At 39.2% G+C, this 17,339-nt stretch overlaps 5 protein-coding genes across 8 annotated transcripts; 2 read left to right on the forward strand and 3 right to left on the reverse strand.

Annotated features, from left to right (window-relative positions):
- Positions 1-318: 318 nt before the first annotated feature.
- Positions 319-2,385, reverse strand: LOC120013326 (pentatricopeptide repeat-containing protein At3g22670, mitochondrial-like). The gene has a single exon (XM_038865100.1). The coding sequence runs from the start codon at positions 2,368-2,370 to the stop codon at positions 607-609; it is 1,764 nt and encodes a 587-aa protein (XP_038721028.1). The 5' UTR covers positions 2,371-2,385; the 3' UTR covers positions 319-606.
- Positions 2,386-3,040: 655 nt separating this feature from the next.
- On the forward strand, positions 3,041-5,028 carry LOC120013101 (protein RDM1-like). 2 transcript variants are annotated; one of them, XM_038864765.1, is made up of 3 exons: positions 3,041-3,194; positions 3,971-4,188; positions 4,438-5,028. In XM_038864765.1, exons 2-3 carry the CDS (start codon positions 4,032-4,034, stop codon positions 4,818-4,820), a joined length of 540 nt encoding a protein of 179 aa, XP_038720693.1. In that variant the 5' UTR covers positions 3,041-3,194; positions 3,971-4,031; the 3' UTR covers positions 4,821-5,028. The 2 variants fall into 2 exon arrangements, with proteins under 2 accessions (XP_038720693.1, XP_038720694.1); XM_038864766.1 differs by having other exon boundaries at positions 3,042-3,194; positions 3,996-4,188.
- A 1,085-nt stretch (positions 5,029-6,113) lies between these two features.
- Positions 6,114-8,586, forward strand: LOC120013100 (BI1-like protein). Its single transcript, XM_038864764.1, has 4 exons — positions 6,114-6,457; positions 7,551-7,664; positions 7,801-7,958; positions 8,077-8,586. Exons 1-4 carry the CDS (start codon positions 6,205-6,207, stop codon positions 8,281-8,283), a joined length of 732 nt encoding a protein of 243 aa, XP_038720692.1. The 5' UTR covers positions 6,114-6,204; the 3' UTR covers positions 8,284-8,586.
- A 783-nt stretch (positions 8,587-9,369) lies between these two features.
- On the reverse strand, positions 9,370-12,508 carry LOC120012729. 2 transcript variants are annotated; one of them, XM_038864183.1, is made up of 3 exons: positions 12,420-12,508; positions 10,908-11,629; positions 9,370-10,247 (listed from the first exon to the last, which is right to left on the reverse strand). In XM_038864183.1, exons 2-3 carry the CDS (start codon positions 11,531-11,533, stop codon positions 9,512-9,514), a joined length of 1,362 nt encoding a protein of 453 aa, XP_038720111.1. In that variant the 5' UTR covers positions 11,534-11,629; positions 12,420-12,508; the 3' UTR covers positions 9,370-9,511. The 2 variants fall into 2 exon arrangements, with proteins under 2 accessions (XP_038720111.1, XP_038720110.1); XM_038864182.1 differs by having other exon boundaries at positions 9,370-11,629.
- LOC120012730 (calcium-binding protein 39-like) lies at positions 12,203-17,286 on the reverse strand. Of its 2 annotated transcripts, none has more exons than XM_038864185.1 (11): positions 16,953-17,286; positions 15,218-15,382; positions 15,020-15,138; positions 14,533-14,607; positions 13,977-14,070; positions 13,812-13,871; positions 13,455-13,520; positions 13,335-13,373; positions 13,026-13,070; positions 12,634-12,736; positions 12,203-12,508 (listed from the first exon to the last, which is right to left on the reverse strand). In XM_038864185.1, exons 1-11 carry the CDS (start codon positions 17,073-17,075, stop codon positions 12,420-12,422), a joined length of 978 nt encoding a protein of 325 aa, XP_038720113.1. In that variant the 5' UTR covers positions 17,076-17,286; the 3' UTR covers positions 12,203-12,419. The 2 variants fall into 2 exon arrangements, with proteins under 2 accessions (XP_038720113.1, XP_038720112.1); XM_038864184.1 differs by having other exon boundaries at positions 13,275-13,373; positions 16,953-17,285.
- Positions 17,287-17,339: the final 53 nt, after the last annotated feature.

The raw sequence follows: 17,339 nt of genomic DNA on the forward strand, positions 1-17,339 counted from the left end.
CTACTGTAAGCCCATTGGACTTTTCAATGGATGGACTGTGTGTCTCTTCTCTGCAAGAAACCAAACATGAATAATTGAATATCGACTCCCAAATGCATATGCTTCAACAATGAAGTCATTACCAAATTGTATTCTGTTATATCAGATATAAACTTGTTAACACAACAAATGTTAGGAATCCTACATCGAACCAATGTGGGAGCTCCATTCACCTAATCAGAGATGCTCAACCTCATAGTTACTACGGTATGTTTTTCTCTAAAAAAACACGTTGTTTATGGTTAGAAACTAGAATTTTCTATATATGCTAACAACAAATGAAACCATTCAACTTTCCAGGCTATAGATAATTTATTGTTTAGAGAGGAATGAACTTCTAAGCTTTCCTTTGCAATCCTTAGACACAATAACGAAAATAACTGTCCACAGAAGGGAACACATTACATAAGATGACCCCATACCATAGGCTGATAGTTATTCATTCTTGTTTCAGTTGTCAGCTTGCCGAGTGACTGGATTGGTTTGTCCATTGCAGGTCAGTTAACTAGCATGACACCATGAGAAGAATAACAGTTGGGGTACGTGAGAATATATCCGACAACTATCTCATTCTACCGCCCGAAGCATTGATAGCTCGATCCTTTCCTTATCTACGGTCATATTCTTATGCTCGAGCTTCTCTACCAACATCCTGCAAGTGCTATCCATAGGAATCATTCCCTTCAAAATTGCTTCCTCAAAGAACAAGCAAGCCCTATCAAGTTTCCCACTTTTGCACAGCTCATGTATCAACAGAGTAAAGGTTCCTAGATCAATACTGACATCATTCTTAAACATGTGGCTCAAAAGAAAGTCGAGCACCTTCATCCACTTCTTCCTGCAGCACATTTTCAGCAACGGTGCATAAGTCTTATGATCTGGTTTGCATGAATCCTTTTCCATTTTCCGAAGCAACTTCAAAGCATTCTCCTCTTGAGAATGCGCGCAAGCAGAAGAAATCATACTGTTATATGTCAATAAATCCCGGCTAACTCCTTGCTTTTCCATGTCCTCAAACACTTCATTAGCATCCTTAAGCCTACCCGCCTTATTTAGAATGAAAATCAAAGAGCTGTAGAATGGAGCATCTGGCACACAATCCTTTTTCATCTGCTCATAAACATTCAGTGCTTCATTGATCTGCCCTGCCTTCCCTAGGGCATGCATGACAATAGTGTAAGTCACTACACTAGGCTTGCAACCCTTTTCGCCCATTTCATCCATAATAGCATCAACCTTGCGAAAATCCTTTTCCCGACTATATGATTCCACAAAAGAAGTGTAAGTAACTGCATTGGGACGAAAGCCATGCCTCTCCATCTCATTCATCATCTTTTGAGCATCATCAAACTTCCTAGCCTTGCACCAGCCATGTATCAAAATATTGAAAGTTCGCAAATTCAATGGTGTCAAATCCTTGAACTCAAGAAACACCTCATAAGCATGCTCAACACTATTTTCTTTGACCAAGGCATCAAGTAAAACATTTAATGCGTTAATGTCTTTCTCAACTCCGAATTGCTCCAGTCCTTTAAATGCTTCTATTGCCTCCTCATACCTCCCAGCCCTTGCAAGTCTTCTCATAACCTGAGTCATTGTGACCAATGTAACATACCCTTTGAATCCATCCATTTCTTTGACCAACTCCCACATAAGATTAAACTTCTTGCACTTCCCTAATATATCAACCATAGCATTATACAGTTCAGACGAATGAACATAACCTGTTTGTGTTTTTGCCCAAGTGAAAACCCCAAAAGCAGGGGCCCAATCATTACTAAATCTCTTAAGAATTTGAGCCACCAGAGAATCTGATACGTCGACACCACACCCATCTAGAGCTTCAACGAAACTCTCCGGTGAAGGGTACCGATTCTTCAGAATTCCACTGATTTTGTCCGCGTCGCTTTTGATCGGCTGTTCAACTGGCGAAGGCCTCACAAATTTGCTACGATCTTGGAGATTGTGACTCTCAACCCAACTCGCAAGTGAAGGAATCACAAAATCATCACAGCTTGAATCTGTAACTGGTGGTTCCGGGGATTTGAGCCAACTGGGGAGGTCGGGTGACTCGGGAAAATCGGACTTGGGTAATTCCGTGACAGTGCATAGCGCATTACATGCGAAGTGAAGATACGGATTGGTATGATGAGCTCTGTGTCTCATTGAGCGCCGGAGAAGCTCGTGAATGAGGTGTTTCGCTTGCATTTTCCGGAGACGACAATCCCAAAATTGGACAAGCGAGAGGAATTGGGTGCGGGGTCGTGGGTTTAAATTAGTGTCGGGTCTACTAAGTACCAACAATTGACTGGATCGGATCAACACGGCCATAAAATGGGTTGATTTGTTTCGCAAACAAGTCGGATACTTTCATCTGGATCGGGCTCAATATCGATGAGTGTTTTTTTTTTCTTTCTTTATTTCCCACTAATTTTTTTATGACAATGTATTATAAGCGTACTTTCGGCCCTAGAAATCTCTGTGAGCTCATTTGAGGTTCTTAGGAATTTCAAAATGACAAATGATAAAAATTCCTACAGTTATCCCATCTGTTGAGTTTGACTCACATGATTCATGTGAATTCGTGAGTTCCACATATTTCACATAATACACATGAAATTCTATGTACACAATTCAACAACAATTGAGATAACTCGGATACCAACTACTAGGATCCATATTATTTCTCTTTTCAAAAAGGGTCGAACTAGACAAATAAGTTTAGTAGGCATGCTCAACAATCGTGCAGATTTAGGACCCATTCAAATAATATTTTTAATGTTACTCATTTTGACCACGGGAAATTTTGTGAGCTCGATTAAGATTATTGAGAATTTAAGAATGGTCGAAACATGACAATGCCTAATTAAATATAAGTAGGACCACGTTGGGTTCAAGTACAACCGAAATATGGTCGGAGCAGTTGCGGTTGCGGGCTTGGGAGGGAAAAAAGGATGGGTCTGGTGTGGGTCGGGTCAATTTGCACCGACATCTAATTAATCAGTTCGCACTCTTGAGGTGAAATCCTCGAGTGGTCCGTCAACGCCTCCTAGTTGTTGTCAAAGGGGAAGCCTTCACTCCTTTTTCTTCTTCCGATACGGCTAATCTCCGGAGATCAAAGGAGAGCTTGAGTCACATTTCAATTGCTCTTTTGGGTAAACCCTATATTCCTGTTCTCTTCCCGGTTTTTGTTCTCTTTAGAAAATTCAGCTATGAATCAGCTATTGAGTGCGTAATTGAATTGATTGTGGGGCTGTTAGTCCGATTTTTCAAATTGTTTCATTTGTACAGTGCTGGATGAAATGTCGCATTAGGCTTCTGATCTTGTTAGCTCTTTTGGGTTTTCTAATTATCTTGTTTGAAATAACCCAACTGCAAAATTTTTTGGCATGCTTGTTTGTTTTGTGATTTCTTGCTGTAAACTATGATCTCCTTAGCGCATTTGATATGCTTTCGCATAAAGTGGGCACTGTTTTGGTAAAAATTAGAAATGTTAGGGTCTTTCAAGCTCAAGTGCCATGGCTTTTGAAGTATGATGTGTCTGTTGCGGCCTCTACGTTCTTATTTAGATGTACCGATGTGTGTTGGGCCGTTAGTAGATGTAGGTTTCCGTTTTCCTGTTTTGTCTAAAAGGATAAACATTTACCCTAACACATTATGCTAGAACCCACTTCAAGTTGAGATGCATGAAATTGTGTGCAAACGATGGACATTTTAACAATTTCATGATGACCTGGACTGGGTTTGGTGGGTTCTTGGGTTTAACTCGAGTTCTGGAAATCGCAAATGAGACTAGGCAAAAAGTGATTTGCAGTTAATAATGCTAATTGTCGCCGTTTAACCTTTTTAGTTCATTTGTGTGTGCGATCTGAACTTGCCTTGCCTCTGTTGAACAAAGTATCTATTGTTACGCTTTATCTTACTTTTACAGTTCTGTGGATGTGATACTAAATTAGTTGGTGTATCCTCTCCTGGGAAACATTCCACATACCATGGAGAGAACAATGCCATGGAATGAGAAAGTTGATGTGATATCATCAGACGAATCTTCTTCCCCAGATGAGGGTGTAGAGGTTAATGGTGGGTTTGTAGGACAGTTGGCCACTGACATGACAATTGATGAAGCTCCTAAAGCTACTGCAAATGAAGGTTCTTTAACTGTTGGATTCCACATTTAATTTTCTTCTTTTTTTTTTGGTTTTATCTGATTGATTGAGGCAATGAGGCCATTAAAAAAAAAGTAAACAACTCGTTTAGCTAAACATTACTGAATTCCCAAAAGTATCCCCTTTTATTTAAGGACAACATAAAACTTACGCACTCATTCGTGTCTTGCATTGCACCTGGTTAACTGACGCATGTTCCACATATTTCTTATATTTGATTCTTGCAACGTAGATTTGCTTAGAGACACAGTTTCGCTGATAAGGAGGGCGACGATGTATCAGGAATACATGAAACAGCTGCCAATTCCAGTGCAACGTGGCTCTGTCATCCCCTTTTCTTCATGGGTGGAATTGGGCAAATCGATTAAGCAGTTATATGGGCAACCGTTGCATTATCTCACCAATATTCTCCTAAAGCAGTGGGATCAATTGAGGAGCGGTGCTGAGGATGAACACAAGCCCTTAGATATTGTTATTCATCCTTGCAAAGCTGAAGCCACCATCTGGCTAGTTGAAGAAATCCACCGGCACACCTCGTCTCATGATCGTATAGCTAAAATGTGGCTGTCAGACCCTAGGAGCCATGCTTTTATTGATTCCATTTTCCCAGAATAATGAAGCTCATCTTGTAAGTCCCTCAATTGTCTCTCACTACAAGTTTGGAACTTTATCACTTGAATTAAGGATGAGTTATGTCTGCAATTGTTCACTCCTGCAACTATTATTGTCTCGAGCTTCTCCCTGTTGACCTTGATTTGTAGATTCTCTGGATATAATGGTATCGCCTTTAATTGAAGGTTAAGCATTGCAGGTTGAGGGTTCATTACTTTGAAAATTGGATGTTGCTGTTCATATTTATACAGATGAAAATTTGTTGTGCAAGTATTCTTTCTCTTGCTCTTCATAGAACATGAGTTAGATCAGGAACGTGGCCAGCATCTCTGAGCCTTCTGTTTGTCTCTCCAAACATTAGTTCAGTAGTGGTCATCTCTGGGCTGGATTCGTCGCCAGAGGTAAACTCGTACTCTTTTCCAGTAATCTGAATCGAACTTGATCCAGGCACTTCGCGGAGTCCTTTCTCCTTGATGTTTAGCCTCATTCTTGCAACATCAATCCATTTCCCTGCAGATGCATATATCTTCAACAGAAGCACGTGAAGCTGTGAACCCCGGTCCTTTCAGGAGGCAGGTTGGTTAACCTTCCCGCTGCATATGCTGCCATATCAAAATCTTTACGCCTCCGTCAAGCAGCTGAGAGAGAACTCCAAATGACAGCATTAGGGTCCATAGGCATGCTCTTTATAATATCAACTGCTTCACCCAGTAACCCAGCTCGGGCAAGTAAATCTACCCTGCATCCATAATGGACAATTCAAGCTGGGTTACTGGGTGAAGCAGTTGATACTCAACGAGTCCTCTGGCTCTCATAAGTTTCATGATGAACACCAGTTTCATCAAGGCACCATCTTGAAGAAGCATAATTCCTTGGGAACACATTGATTGCTATTTTAGATTCGCTCATCGCCACTTCAAGTTCTAACATAAAATTCTTTCCTCTTGTCATCTGTCAAGCGCGAAAAATAATTCTACATGAGACATAGTACAATTGAGTGATTTGCCTAGTTCCTTTTTATATTCAAGACATTTTTACCTATGAAAAATAAATCGGTGCATGCTCATGGTTCAAAACGAACAATATCTTCAACATAATACCGGAACAAAATCTCGGCCCAGATCCTCTCAATGAAGTTGGTGCGACTGGATGAAGTAATTGACCTTTTTTTATGAAGTCCGTGTAGAAAAGTTATTTGCACAAGTATCCAAGAAAATATTATAAATTACACGGGAGGGCTTGATAGTTGACAGAAACTAGAAAATATTATAAATTACAACTCTGATATCCCATTCCCACCAAACAAGCAAAGCGAAGTTAATATCAACCAAGCTTTAATTCGGCTTCTCTCTCTAGAGAAAAAAAAAAGCTAGAAAGAGAGAGAAAGATGTCTGGATACGAGCGAGTTGCGAAGGAGCTCGACCTAGAGGCTGGAAATGAAGAGACCTTGTTCCCGGGGCTGAGTTTGGGTGAGAACCAGCTGCGATGGGGTTTCATACGCAAGGTCTACGGTATCCTCGCCGCTCAGATCATCCTCACAACCGCCGTCTCTGCTGCCACCGTCCTCTACGCCCCGCTCACCAACCTCCTCCAGGGATCCTCTGGCCTCTTTCTCTTCCTCCTTTTCCTCCCCTTCATCCGTACGATCCTACATGATTCCTTCTCTTAATTATACATTGTTGTTTATGTTTATGAATTCTTTGAAATCATTTTGTTTGTTGGTGTTGGGGTCCCGATCTGGTGATTTTCTATTCTGATTGATCAGTGGATGCATGTTTGGGGGACATCGACATACAAGGGTTTAGATCTTGATTAGTGTTTTTGATTGGTGTTTTGAGGGGGATTTTAGTATAAGATTTGATTCTGTGGTTTAATGTGGTTAATTGCTGGCTACGTACAGAAAGAATTGAATTATTGCTTATGCCCTTCTGTCATGTGGCTAATACTGATTGTGAATGATAAGATTATGCTCCGTTTAAGTAGGATTTATTGTTTATGGCACGTTTACATTTTTGTTTTTCAATAGCTTTCGTATAAATGCGCATTGATCGTATTTTCTAAAATTTATAAATTAGTCACAATGGGCTTCGATGCAAACTATATATAGTTATATACCTTCTTTTTTTCATTTCAAGAAGCTTGCCATCTGATATCACAATCACGGACATATATAATTTGTTGTTGCTGGTATTGTGATATTATGGCATGCAAGGTTCTTAGGGTTCCTGAGTAAGAGTTTATGAATGGTTTCAAAACAACTGATGATGTGAATTTAGTATATTTTAGTCCATAAAGAGTTCTTCTGATGGTGCTTTTAGATAGCAATTCAAGGGAATTCCTCACTTAAAGTCTTGTGATCATGATTTATTTACTGCATCTCTTATAACTGTCTTTGATGCCTGTCATGCTTGGGAATTTGGGTAAAATGCCTGGGCCATGAATATGCTTCTTTATTGGAAAATTGCAATTCTCTATGTGTTGCTGTCTCGGAGGTCTTGTACACTCATGCCTTTGGATCATTTGAAATGCTTTTCATTTATGTTCAATATTGGTCTCCTTGTTAATAGACATGGACATCATGATATTTAAGTAAGATTCTGCAGCACATGAATTATAATCATAGATTATTAACCATCTGGGATATTGTACCTCATATCATTGCATGATTATGCTTGTGTTTATTGGCTTGCCATTCTATGATTTACTCTGATGATTAACATGGAATCCATGTAGTTATATGGCCCCTACATATGTACCACCAAAAGCACCCTCTGAACTTGATCATCCTTGGTCTTTTCACCGTGTCACTGAGCTTCACTGTTGGAATGACCTGTGCTAACACGGATGGTCGGTATTCTTCTTCCCTATGTCAACACTATTCTATCATTTTTATCATCTTTTGTCTTTCCTTATAACTCGATAAGTTGTTGAAACATGACATGACTATATGTCTATATTATTGTTTTTCCATTTGGTATTTTAGGAAGGATTGTGCTTGAAGCATTGATTCTAACTGGAGCTGTGGTTTCCTCCCTTACCGGGTACACATTTTGGGCTGCTAAGAAGGGGAAAGACTTCAGCTTCCTTGGACCAATATTATTCACCAGTCTTATTATCCTCATCTTAACTGGTTTTATCCAGGTCAGATTTCTTACTTTTCTTTAATCTGTCTATTCGGTAATTGTTATTTTTGTATATAGGCCCCTGGTATGTACTTGCGTATTTTACTGATTTACTGGATCTTGTGATATCCACGCAGATGTTTTTCCCTCTTGGCCCAACCTCTGTTGCTCTTTATGGTGGGATTAGTGCTTTGATTTTCTGTGGGTATATAGTCTATGACACCGAAAAACTGATCAAGCGCTTCACATATGATGAGTATATTTTGGCCTCTGCCACTCTCTATTTGGACATTTTGAACTTGTTCATTTCCATCTTGCGGGTACTGAGGCAGGCAAACAATTAGCTGTACAGCAATCTCATAGTCGGGGTGAGATGAAACCGGAAATATGTAACTCGCAAGATACATTTTCATCTTAAATTGAAATCAAGTATGGAGAAGCTTTATTGTGTATATGGTATATGCTGTTGACCATTGTATCAGTGCTGGCTAGACTGTTGCAGCTTGCAGATTACTTCTTTTTTATTTTTTTTTTCCCTCTGAATCTGAGTGTGGTCATTTGGCTGAATAAATTAAGTGTTGCATATAGCCAGCCATATAGCTCCAACTTGGAATTGTTTTCCGCTTTATGAATTTTCTTTTCTCTTACTATGATATTGTTTTTCTGCTTTCAAAATTCCATTAATGTTGAAAATGAGGCCATTACATGATGGAAATTTTGATTCTGGACAGTCACTGCGGCCTGTTAATTATTTGTTTATTCATGTTTTTGAGTATCAGGAGGTGGGAATGTGGGATGGTGTGGCACGGTGATTTGTTTGGTATTTAGTCACCTTCCTTGAGCTGGTGTCTTGTTGCTTTGAATTTGCTTATTTTTATGTAGATTAGATATCAAATCATTTATGTATGAATGTCTTTGTTAATACGCAATGGTGGTTGGTGAATTGATAGGGCTGATAGCACCAGGTTTTGTCGAAGTCAAGTCAACTCATTTAGAACCGCATGAAAGATGAGTAGCCTCAATTCTGATAACGACCCGCAAACCCCACGACTAGAAATCTCCACATCTAGGCTTGAATCTCCCTTTGTCAAGTGTCCAGCAATTTCCTTATTCTCATCATCATCTATCTTTTACCACGTTGACGACATTATGATTGGATTGAAGCTCATGAGGGTGGAAATGAAACTCTTAATCCCTCTCCACCAAAAGTAAGTAGGCTGACGAAACCAGAAAAACTTGAGAGATAACTCTAGGGAAATACTTATTTCGGAGTATCAAGCAAAAATATTTAAAAACCTTATTTTTGTTACTTCCCTCCCATCTAATTCAATCATTTCTCCACTCCTTTCTCTCCCACTTAAACCTTAAAAAACTAGTAACACTGCATCTCAAAATACTTTCCCAGCAAAAAAAAACCAAACTAAATGAGATGCTGTAAAACTGGAAAGGATAGCTTTGTATCAAAGATCACACAGTACAAGTTGATTGCATTGAACTTTATTTAGTTAGTAAGGAAATACATATACAAACAGAAACACTCACATATATAGTAATTACTACTGACACTAGATATCATCCAAGAGCCTGGGGAAGTCGTTGCAAATCTTTTGGTATAATATCTCTAAGCCCGCGTCTGCAGTCAAAATGAATGCTAAAATTGCACTCAGACATTTGGCATTTCAGTGATAACCCTTTGCAGTCTTCACCACATACAAGGCATCGAAGGTACCCCATGCTCCGCTCGTAGAAAATTAGATTCTTAGCTTGACTGTAGATCACTTCTCGATGGAACACACATTGGGGATGAACTTGAAATTTACATTTCCCACAGTAGTAAAGCAAGTGCTCTGCATGAAATTTCTTACAAAGATCGCAGAAATTGCGATTCGAATCTCGATCACAAGAAGGTTTATAAGCCAGGGTTAGAGTATGAGTATGGAAATCGGACTCAACTGTAAGTGGTAGCTGATTGATTGAGCAAAATCTACTACAATCGTCGCAGAAACTGTAGCCCTCCAACGACCTTAGAAAGAAAAGGAGAGACCACAACTGGAATTGGGATCCTCGTTTGATGTATGGATACTTACCAAGAGTGCATTTGGGATGACCGCAACAATCATAGTTCTCACAGTAGTAAAACCAGTGATGTGGGTCTCTCTCCGTTTCACAAATATCGCAATAATACTCATCGTAACCTTTATCGATGGATTTATATGTTAGGATGGAAGGCTGATCATAATCCTTAGGCCAAACTATTTGGGGAAGTGGCTTATCATAGAAAAAAACCTTCTGGGGAAGTGTGGCACATCTGTAGTCAAGGGCAAAGGAACACTCATCACATTGGAACAAGAATGAAGGTTTACTACCATCATCACAGGCAACACAATGTTCTTTTGTATGAAGAACAAGAGAGAGCTCGTGCTCGTGACCAGGATGTTTTAGTTTGTGTGGAACGGAAGCGCATCTAGCGCAGAATTGGAAAGTACCCCATGGGCAGGTTTTACAGACATAGGCGAAGCCCTGGCAGAGATTATGACAAGTAGAACAATAGAAAATACCAGGACAGAAAATATTTGCATTTGCAACAAGAGTCAGGATGTGCTTATGAGTGGGGTGTTTGATTTGTTTGGGTAATTGGGTGCAGATTTTATGGAGAATAAAATCACAGTCCACACACCTGTAGTAGGGAGTACTACTGAAGATAGGTGTGATGCACCCCTCACAATACTTATCCTCTTGTTCAATGTCATTGAACAAGGTTAATTTATGCCGATGACTAAAATGCTCTATCTCCCTTAACCTGAGCAATTTGTCATCGTTGAGCTCATCATGATCACGCTCCTCTTCCTTGTCCAATATTGCAGAGAAGCCTTCAGCTTCTTGCACAACTGACTTTTCTATCCTATTTCTAAATGCACAATTAACATGAACCACAAAGCAACAATCGCGACAATAGTAACTACCATACCTTGTGTTCACCTGTTTACGGCAAATTGTGCATTCAGCTCGCTGAAAATATCCGTTTTCCTGAATGATGTAAGTGTGCGTGAGAGCGTGATGATGCTGCAGTATAGAGATCATTCGCTGTAAAGATTTGCATTGCTCATGGATCACAATTTGGCACACCGTGCATAGAAGGCGAAGGCTCCCCATGAAATAAGGATCGCAGGCGATGCCACAAGCATCACATGTGAAATCTTCTGGCCTCATCAGGACAATGAAATTGTGCTCATGACTTTTTAGCAACAAAGTACATTTGATGTGAATGATGAAGCGACAGTTACTATGGCAGTCGTAATAAAAAGGGTGTTCGATAAATTCTTGGCAGAAGCTACACTTAATATGCAAACGATTGATCCTCTCATCAGATCGGAGAGTAAGATAGTGTAGACGGTGAAAAACAACCAGAATCTGACCTGGTAACTCCGCACAAGTCTTATCAAGGAAGAAATTGCAGGACTCGGTGCAGCACCTGTATCTACCACCAACAATTGGTCTCCTACAGCCATAGCAAGAAACGCTGCCATGCCCCTCACCACCATCATCTGAAGTGAACACCAGCTTATGCTTGTGAGAGATATGTTGGATCTCCATTTCACTCTCTCCTTCTTCTTTTTCCTCACAGACTGCAGAAATTTTAGGTCAAACCATGTAGCTCTGGATATGTATATGTCATATCTCCCCTCCTAGCTGGATTAGCGATTAAACAATCAATCTAGCTTCTATTTCTAAATTGCAAAGTCAAAAACAAATTGTTTATAATATATACAGATTTTTTTTGTTCTTTTCTTTTCGATGTACTCAGTCTGACCGCCTTGAACCCAACTCCTCGGAGTATGGCGGTGGTAAATCACAGAATCAGTTTATAAAGCTAGGGTCATGATTACCACCACCGGACTATGTAAATTCCGAATACTTGAATCACTCCACTCTCTCAAAGTGCTGATAAGTTGGGGCGTTCTGTAATTTAGTTTATGTGCATATTCCATCCACACCATAGGCTTAGGAAGGACTTGAAACAAAACAAAATTCAAAATTCCTTTTTATACTAAGGCTCCGTTTGTGGGAGCTTATCAATCGCTAGCTTACAAGCTATAAGATAAGTCGTCAACTATTTGGTAATGGTAGAGTTTAAACTAGACTCTAAGCTACTATATTAAGTGCCTGTTTGGCAAAGCTTATAAGCTAGCTAGACGAGAAATTCTACTATTGGTACCCTGTTCTGAAGATTTGTTAAGGTTTAATTCAGAATGATAAACCACAGATACAATAACTCCTTTTCCATCAAAACCAACGATCTACACATGCGTCTCAGCACAAAGTTTACTTTTTTTCACTCAAACAATATGACAGCACAACCTTGGAATTCATCAATCATTAGTGTTACCCATGATTGTAGAACACAAATGTACAAATAATAAGTATCAGCCATTAGGATTATGAGCAGAATATTAAGGATAGAGGCAGTTGGAGAAGAAACCTAAGACACAAGTTCTGGCAAGCGAGATAATCTTTCAATCTCCTTCATGATGACTTCCTTTTCCTCTTCAAATTGCTCGTCGTCAGAACCTAAAAAGAGTAGTAGGCATCACAGAAGATGAATTTTAAACAAAGATCTCGAACAAATACCCTACAGTGGTAAAAGAAATTTCATGGGCGTTGAAGGGTGCTTTCTAGGAAAAACAGAAGGTTACCTTTCCCAAGAGACAAATTCTGAAGCAATTCCAGCAATTTATCATGATTTTTTGCCAGAATAACCTTTATTTCACGAGGCTTATTAGGATTAGCAACAAAAACCTGCAAGTAAAATGATACAAATCACTAAATCATACTGTATATACAATGAAAGTTAAAAGGCCTCTGGTCAAGGTGGCTAAAGACTAAAGTTTTGGAAGAAAAACAGAGGAGGGAAGACATGGGCTTCAATAGTGGACAAACTTGAGGTGTTACAGACTCTAGCATCCGAGGGGAAGCCTATATATATAGCACACTAATTAACATGTTCTATATAAAAACACAGAAATGTTTATGTACACGCTTGAACATACACACCAATATAAAACAGAGATATGAATAACTTAAGTACCTTGAAAATGTGGAAAGATGCTATTTGAATATTTTTCCTCGAATCCTGCACAGAAACAAAAATAATATCAAAAGCAAGTTGGGGCACAGTAAAGGAGCCATTAGAAAGAAGTCCTTCCTAAAATCTCATCTATAGTAAACACAAAAGCTTGTTCATCATGGTGTGATGACGTCAACAAATTCATCAAGGCCACCAAAAACAAGCTTTATGTTCGAAGCTGCCAAGAACCGAACAAAAAGTTTTATTTACCTTCAGTAATGTCATCATCACTTTCAAGTACCGAACTTCTAAAATATAGCGCTTCATTACTTGGGAATTTGGAGACTCCAAAAGGAATTCCGAGAGAAGCTAAATCCACGAACATTTAATCAGCAACCCATGGATCTAAACAAAAGGTGAGGGAGGCAAAACATTACAGTGGGAACTAACCTTTAAAGATTGCCTCTTCGTCACATAATTTGAAGATGTCATGAGATTTTCATAAAGATCAAAGAACTGGAACAACAGCTTCATATTAGCTAAATGAATAAAAAACAATAAGCAAGCAGACATAGTTGTGAAGCAAGCTTCTTCACTCTGCAACACTCTGGTGCACAAGTTGAGGAGTGATCACACAATTTTAATCTATGATCCAGTAAATGATTTGGCCAAGTAGATCCCCATTGTGGTAAAAATGGGAAATCAATAAACATTAATTGGTGAACGGTTCCGAAGCAAAAGTTTGCACTGTGGATCCATACAGACTGATAACATGATTGCATGAAGGGGGATAACGAGGAAGAGTACCTCTTCATAATGAGCAACCAAAAATCCAGATACCACATCACTATGTTTGGTAAGCAGATCCTGCCAGGCAATCATTAAAGAATTATGAAGCAGTAGCAAACAAAGGGCCTTAAACTACCAGATGAACATAAACAAGCATGAAAACTTACAACTAATGGATCTGACCTTAAAGGTAGAGAAAGCATCAGAAGCAACGTCAAAGTTTGGTAATTCCACGAATTTGAAGAACAATTCAAAACTTGCAGACTCTAGTATGTACCTGAAAAATAAATAAATAGATGTTTGTGAGAAGAAAAGGCAGCGTTTTTTGTTCTCAAATAGAAACATTGATCCTCATAAAGATATCTGGAAGAGACAAAGAATCTGATTGCTATTCTTACTCGCGTAAAAGCAAGACTTGCAAACCAATTATCATCGATACAGCAGTTGTAAGAATGGTAATGATAATGCCTATGATTTTGGTAACAATGATGATGAAAAGGACTAAAACAGTGTGTACTCTACTTGAATGTTTAATACCTTCAAGTGTTGCTCTCATATCATATGCCTAACCCATGGACAACCAAAAATTGCAAGAAGCGTTATTTCTATGGTTCTACTATATCCACAATCTGAAATTGTAATTAGTTGTTTAACAACGAGGTTTCTTTCACAGAATTGCATCAAGTAGAAACTTCATTCAAAAACTTTCAACAGTTAATAAAGTCCTAAAATGTCTTACTTTGCAAGTATAGGAAATTTGATGCACTCCCGCAACATATTTCCACAATTCAAGGCAATTTCCTTGTTATCATAGCTGTTCAAAAAGGAGAAAAATAAGCCATGAGCACTCCTATCCAAAAATGCATTAAATTGAAAATGACTCAGGACAACTCTTATTTCCTGCCAAATAATATCAGGATCGCAATGATATCGAGGCATGATGACATCATTGTTTAATTTAAACTGTAAAAAATAAAGATTGTAGACTGAAATTAGATTAATTGTGATTGTGTACAAGTAGGGGGAGAAAAAAGGCCAATAGAATATCCGAACCCCCCCTCCTTCTGTTTCATAGGAAACCAAGAGATTGAGAACTTCGCTATAAAACAAGAGGTTATGGGGGTGGAGAGATTTGCGGTACTGAGGTTAACTAAAATATGTCATATCTGCAGTTCATGAGACATAAACATTTTAGACAAAGACATAGAGACATTGCATAACCTTACCAGACAACAAGAAAGTCTAGTAACTCAATGTGGTTCTCAATATATTGTACACAACAATGCGTAGAGCCAACAATTTGCTTCAACAATATGGACCAACAGTGTACTAAATCTTTCCTAGCCTGCATGGCATGCATCACATCATTTTGTGCCTTAAACAAGATAAAATGCACAACAGCCTTAGATTTCATAGTAACTTACTTCCCATCCCAATATAGGTAACTTGTGAACCAAAAGAGCAAGAACATCCTCTTTACAAAATTCAATCGCCAACTGTGAAACTTGTTCCACGTTAGGTTCAACTTCCCCATCTCCGCATAGCATACATCTCATCGTTGCAAAATTCTTATCGACTTCTTCCAATGCCTGTAACAAAACAATATTTGAGGGGGAAAAAAAGGGAAAGGAGTATTAACATCAAACCTCCTGAAGGAGTGGAGTGCCGCTTCCACAGTTTCAAAGATTCTTTTACTCCCCATCCTCAAATAACTATTGCTTTTAAAAGGCAGTTTTTAATTAACAAGTTGAATACAGTGCGAAGTGCCTATACGAAGCTGACTGAGGGCCTTAGTGCTCTCAATGAACATCATTCGTTAGATGTTTGGAGGAAACTTTGGGCATTAAAAATTCCTCCGAAGGTTAAAAATATGGTTTGGAGGGCCTGTAACAATTGTATTCCTACTAAGGACCTGTTGCATTATCGTCAGATAGATATTGATCTTCAATGTCCAGTTTGTAATGGCGCAGCTGAATCGGTTACTCACGTTTTCATTCAATGCCCGATGGCTGCTGGTTGTTGGCGATCTTCTATTATTGGCTTGAGTGGAGATACGACCTCTAATTTTGTTGATTGGATTTCAGGTGTGTTTCATAATTCTTGCCTAGACGTGGTGCACCTGGTATGCATGGTGTTGTGGGGTTTGTGGAGAAACAGAAATGAAATTGTATGGAATAATAAGAGACAAACAGTTTCCCAAGTGTTGAATTTAGCAAGCTCCTTCCTTTTCCAATGGCAATCTGCCCAAGTTCTTCCCAATGGTGATCAGCTGCCACTGATGGATGAAGGGGTGGTTTGCTGGCAAAAACCAAGTGTTGGCTGGTTGAAGTGTAATGTGGACGGTGCTTTATTCCAGGCTCAAAATAAATTGGGGTTCGGTTGGGTGTTACGTGATGGTTTGGGTCAAATGCAGGCTGCTGGTAGTGGCGCTTTGAGAGGATTTTTGGATGCTGGGTTGGCTGAAGCTTTAAGCTTTCGTGAGGCCCTTCGGTGGTTAAGAGATAATGCTATTTCCAATGTTATTATTGAGTCTGATGCGCTGATCATTGTGCAGGCTATGAAGTCTTCATGTTTGGATAGCTCTTACATTGGCCTTATCATTGATGATTGCAAATCTCTTTTGAAGGAGATAAACAACTATAGGATTTGTTTCGTGCGGATATCAGCGAACTCTGTGGCTCATTTACTAGCTAGAGCGGCAAGTTCATTGACTGGTGTCCATGTTTGGTGTAGTACACCACCTGATTTCATTTGTAATGCTCTTCTTCAGGATTTAAGTTAATGAAGTTCTTTGCTTTCAAAAAAAAAAATAAAATTAACAAGTTGAAATTCAGCACCAATCATACATAGCAAGAAGTAGTCACTAGTCATTAATCAAGCACCAATAATAGGCATTGCGAACACATGTCCAAAATTCTTTTCAGATTATGACAGTAATTCATTCTGGTTCGCTCCAGGAGACAGCTATCAACAATGGCACTTCATATTCAACACATTCCAACTACTCTACAAATCAAGCTCCAAGGATCGCATATGTGTAAGTCTTATCCATAGACAGAAGTAAAATTCATTCAATACAAAAATTCAGAATAACCCACAGGAAAATTTCGGCATTAGCAACAATTCAAGTTGAAAAATCACATCGTAATGAAACAAAACCTTCTCGAGAGCTTTAACTTCGACAACGGTTTTGGTATCGAGAGCCACGAGGCTGTCCTTGATAGCCTTCGTCACCTCCTGCGGTGTCTTTGGCCTCGACGGCTTAAAGAATGAGAACGACATGATCGATCAATATTTGATCGATTCTCTCTTTAACAACAACAAAAACCGAAATTTGAGATTCGATCAAAACCCTAGTGCAGGAATTGCATCTACCAGTGCAGGAATTGCATCTACCGGTGCAGATTATCTCTTTGACGCATATTGTCGAACACCTGAACATGGGACCGTTTTCAGTGCCCCTGTTCAGTCCCACCTCTGTTGGACCCCGTAACAACCGTTAGATTTGAAAAATAAATATTGACCATTGGATGCAAATAGAATGCA

The sequence above is a fragment of the Tripterygium wilfordii genome, chromosome 13, assembly GCF_013401445.1.
Source record: "Tripterygium wilfordii isolate XIE 37 chromosome 13, ASM1340144v1, whole genome shotgun sequence".
Classification (NCBI taxonomy): domain Eukaryota; kingdom Viridiplantae; phylum Streptophyta; class Magnoliopsida; order Celastrales; family Celastraceae; genus Tripterygium; species Tripterygium wilfordii.

Excerpts from the sequence above, each read along its gene's own strand:
- LOC120013326 (XM_038865100.1), bottom strand. The coding sequence starts at position 2,370 with ATGGCCGTGTTGATCCGATCCAGTCAATTGTTGGTACTTAGTAGACCC.
- LOC120013101 (XM_038864765.1), top strand. The coding sequence starts at position 4,032 with ATGGAGAGAACAATGCCATGGAATGAGAAAGTTGATGTGATATCATCA. Across the intron at positions 4,189-4,437 it reads TAAAGCTACTGCAAATGAAG|ATTTGCTTAGAGACACAGTT; the intron begins GTTCTTTAACTG and ends CTTGCAACGTAG.
- LOC120013100 (XM_038864764.1), top strand. The coding sequence starts at position 6,205 with ATGTCTGGATACGAGCGAGTTGCGAAGGAGCTCGACCTAGAGGCTGGA. Across the intron at positions 6,458-7,550 it reads CCTTTTCCTCCCCTTCATCC|TTATATGGCCCCTACATATG; the intron begins GTACGATCCTAC and ends GAATCCATGTAG. Across the intron at positions 7,959-8,076 it reads TCTTAACTGGTTTTATCCAG|ATGTTTTTCCCTCTTGGCCC; the intron begins GTCAGATTTCTT and ends ATATCCACGCAG.
- LOC120012729 (XM_038864182.1), bottom strand. The coding sequence starts at position 11,533 with ATGGAGATCCAACATATCTCTCACAAGCATAAGCTGGTGTTCACTTCA.
- LOC120012730 (XM_038864184.1), bottom strand. The coding sequence starts at position 17,075 with ATGTCGTTCTCATTCTTTAAGCCGTCGAGGCCAAAGACACCGCAGGAG. Across the intron at positions 13,374-13,454 it reads CGAAGAGGCAATCTTTAAAG|CTTCTCTCGGAATTCCTTTT; the intron begins GTTAGTTCCCAC and ends TCGTGGATTTAG. Across the intron at positions 12,509-12,633 it reads GAATTTGTCTCTTGGGAAAG|GTTCTGACGACGAGCAATTT; the intron begins GTAACCTTCTGT and ends TACTCTTTTTAG.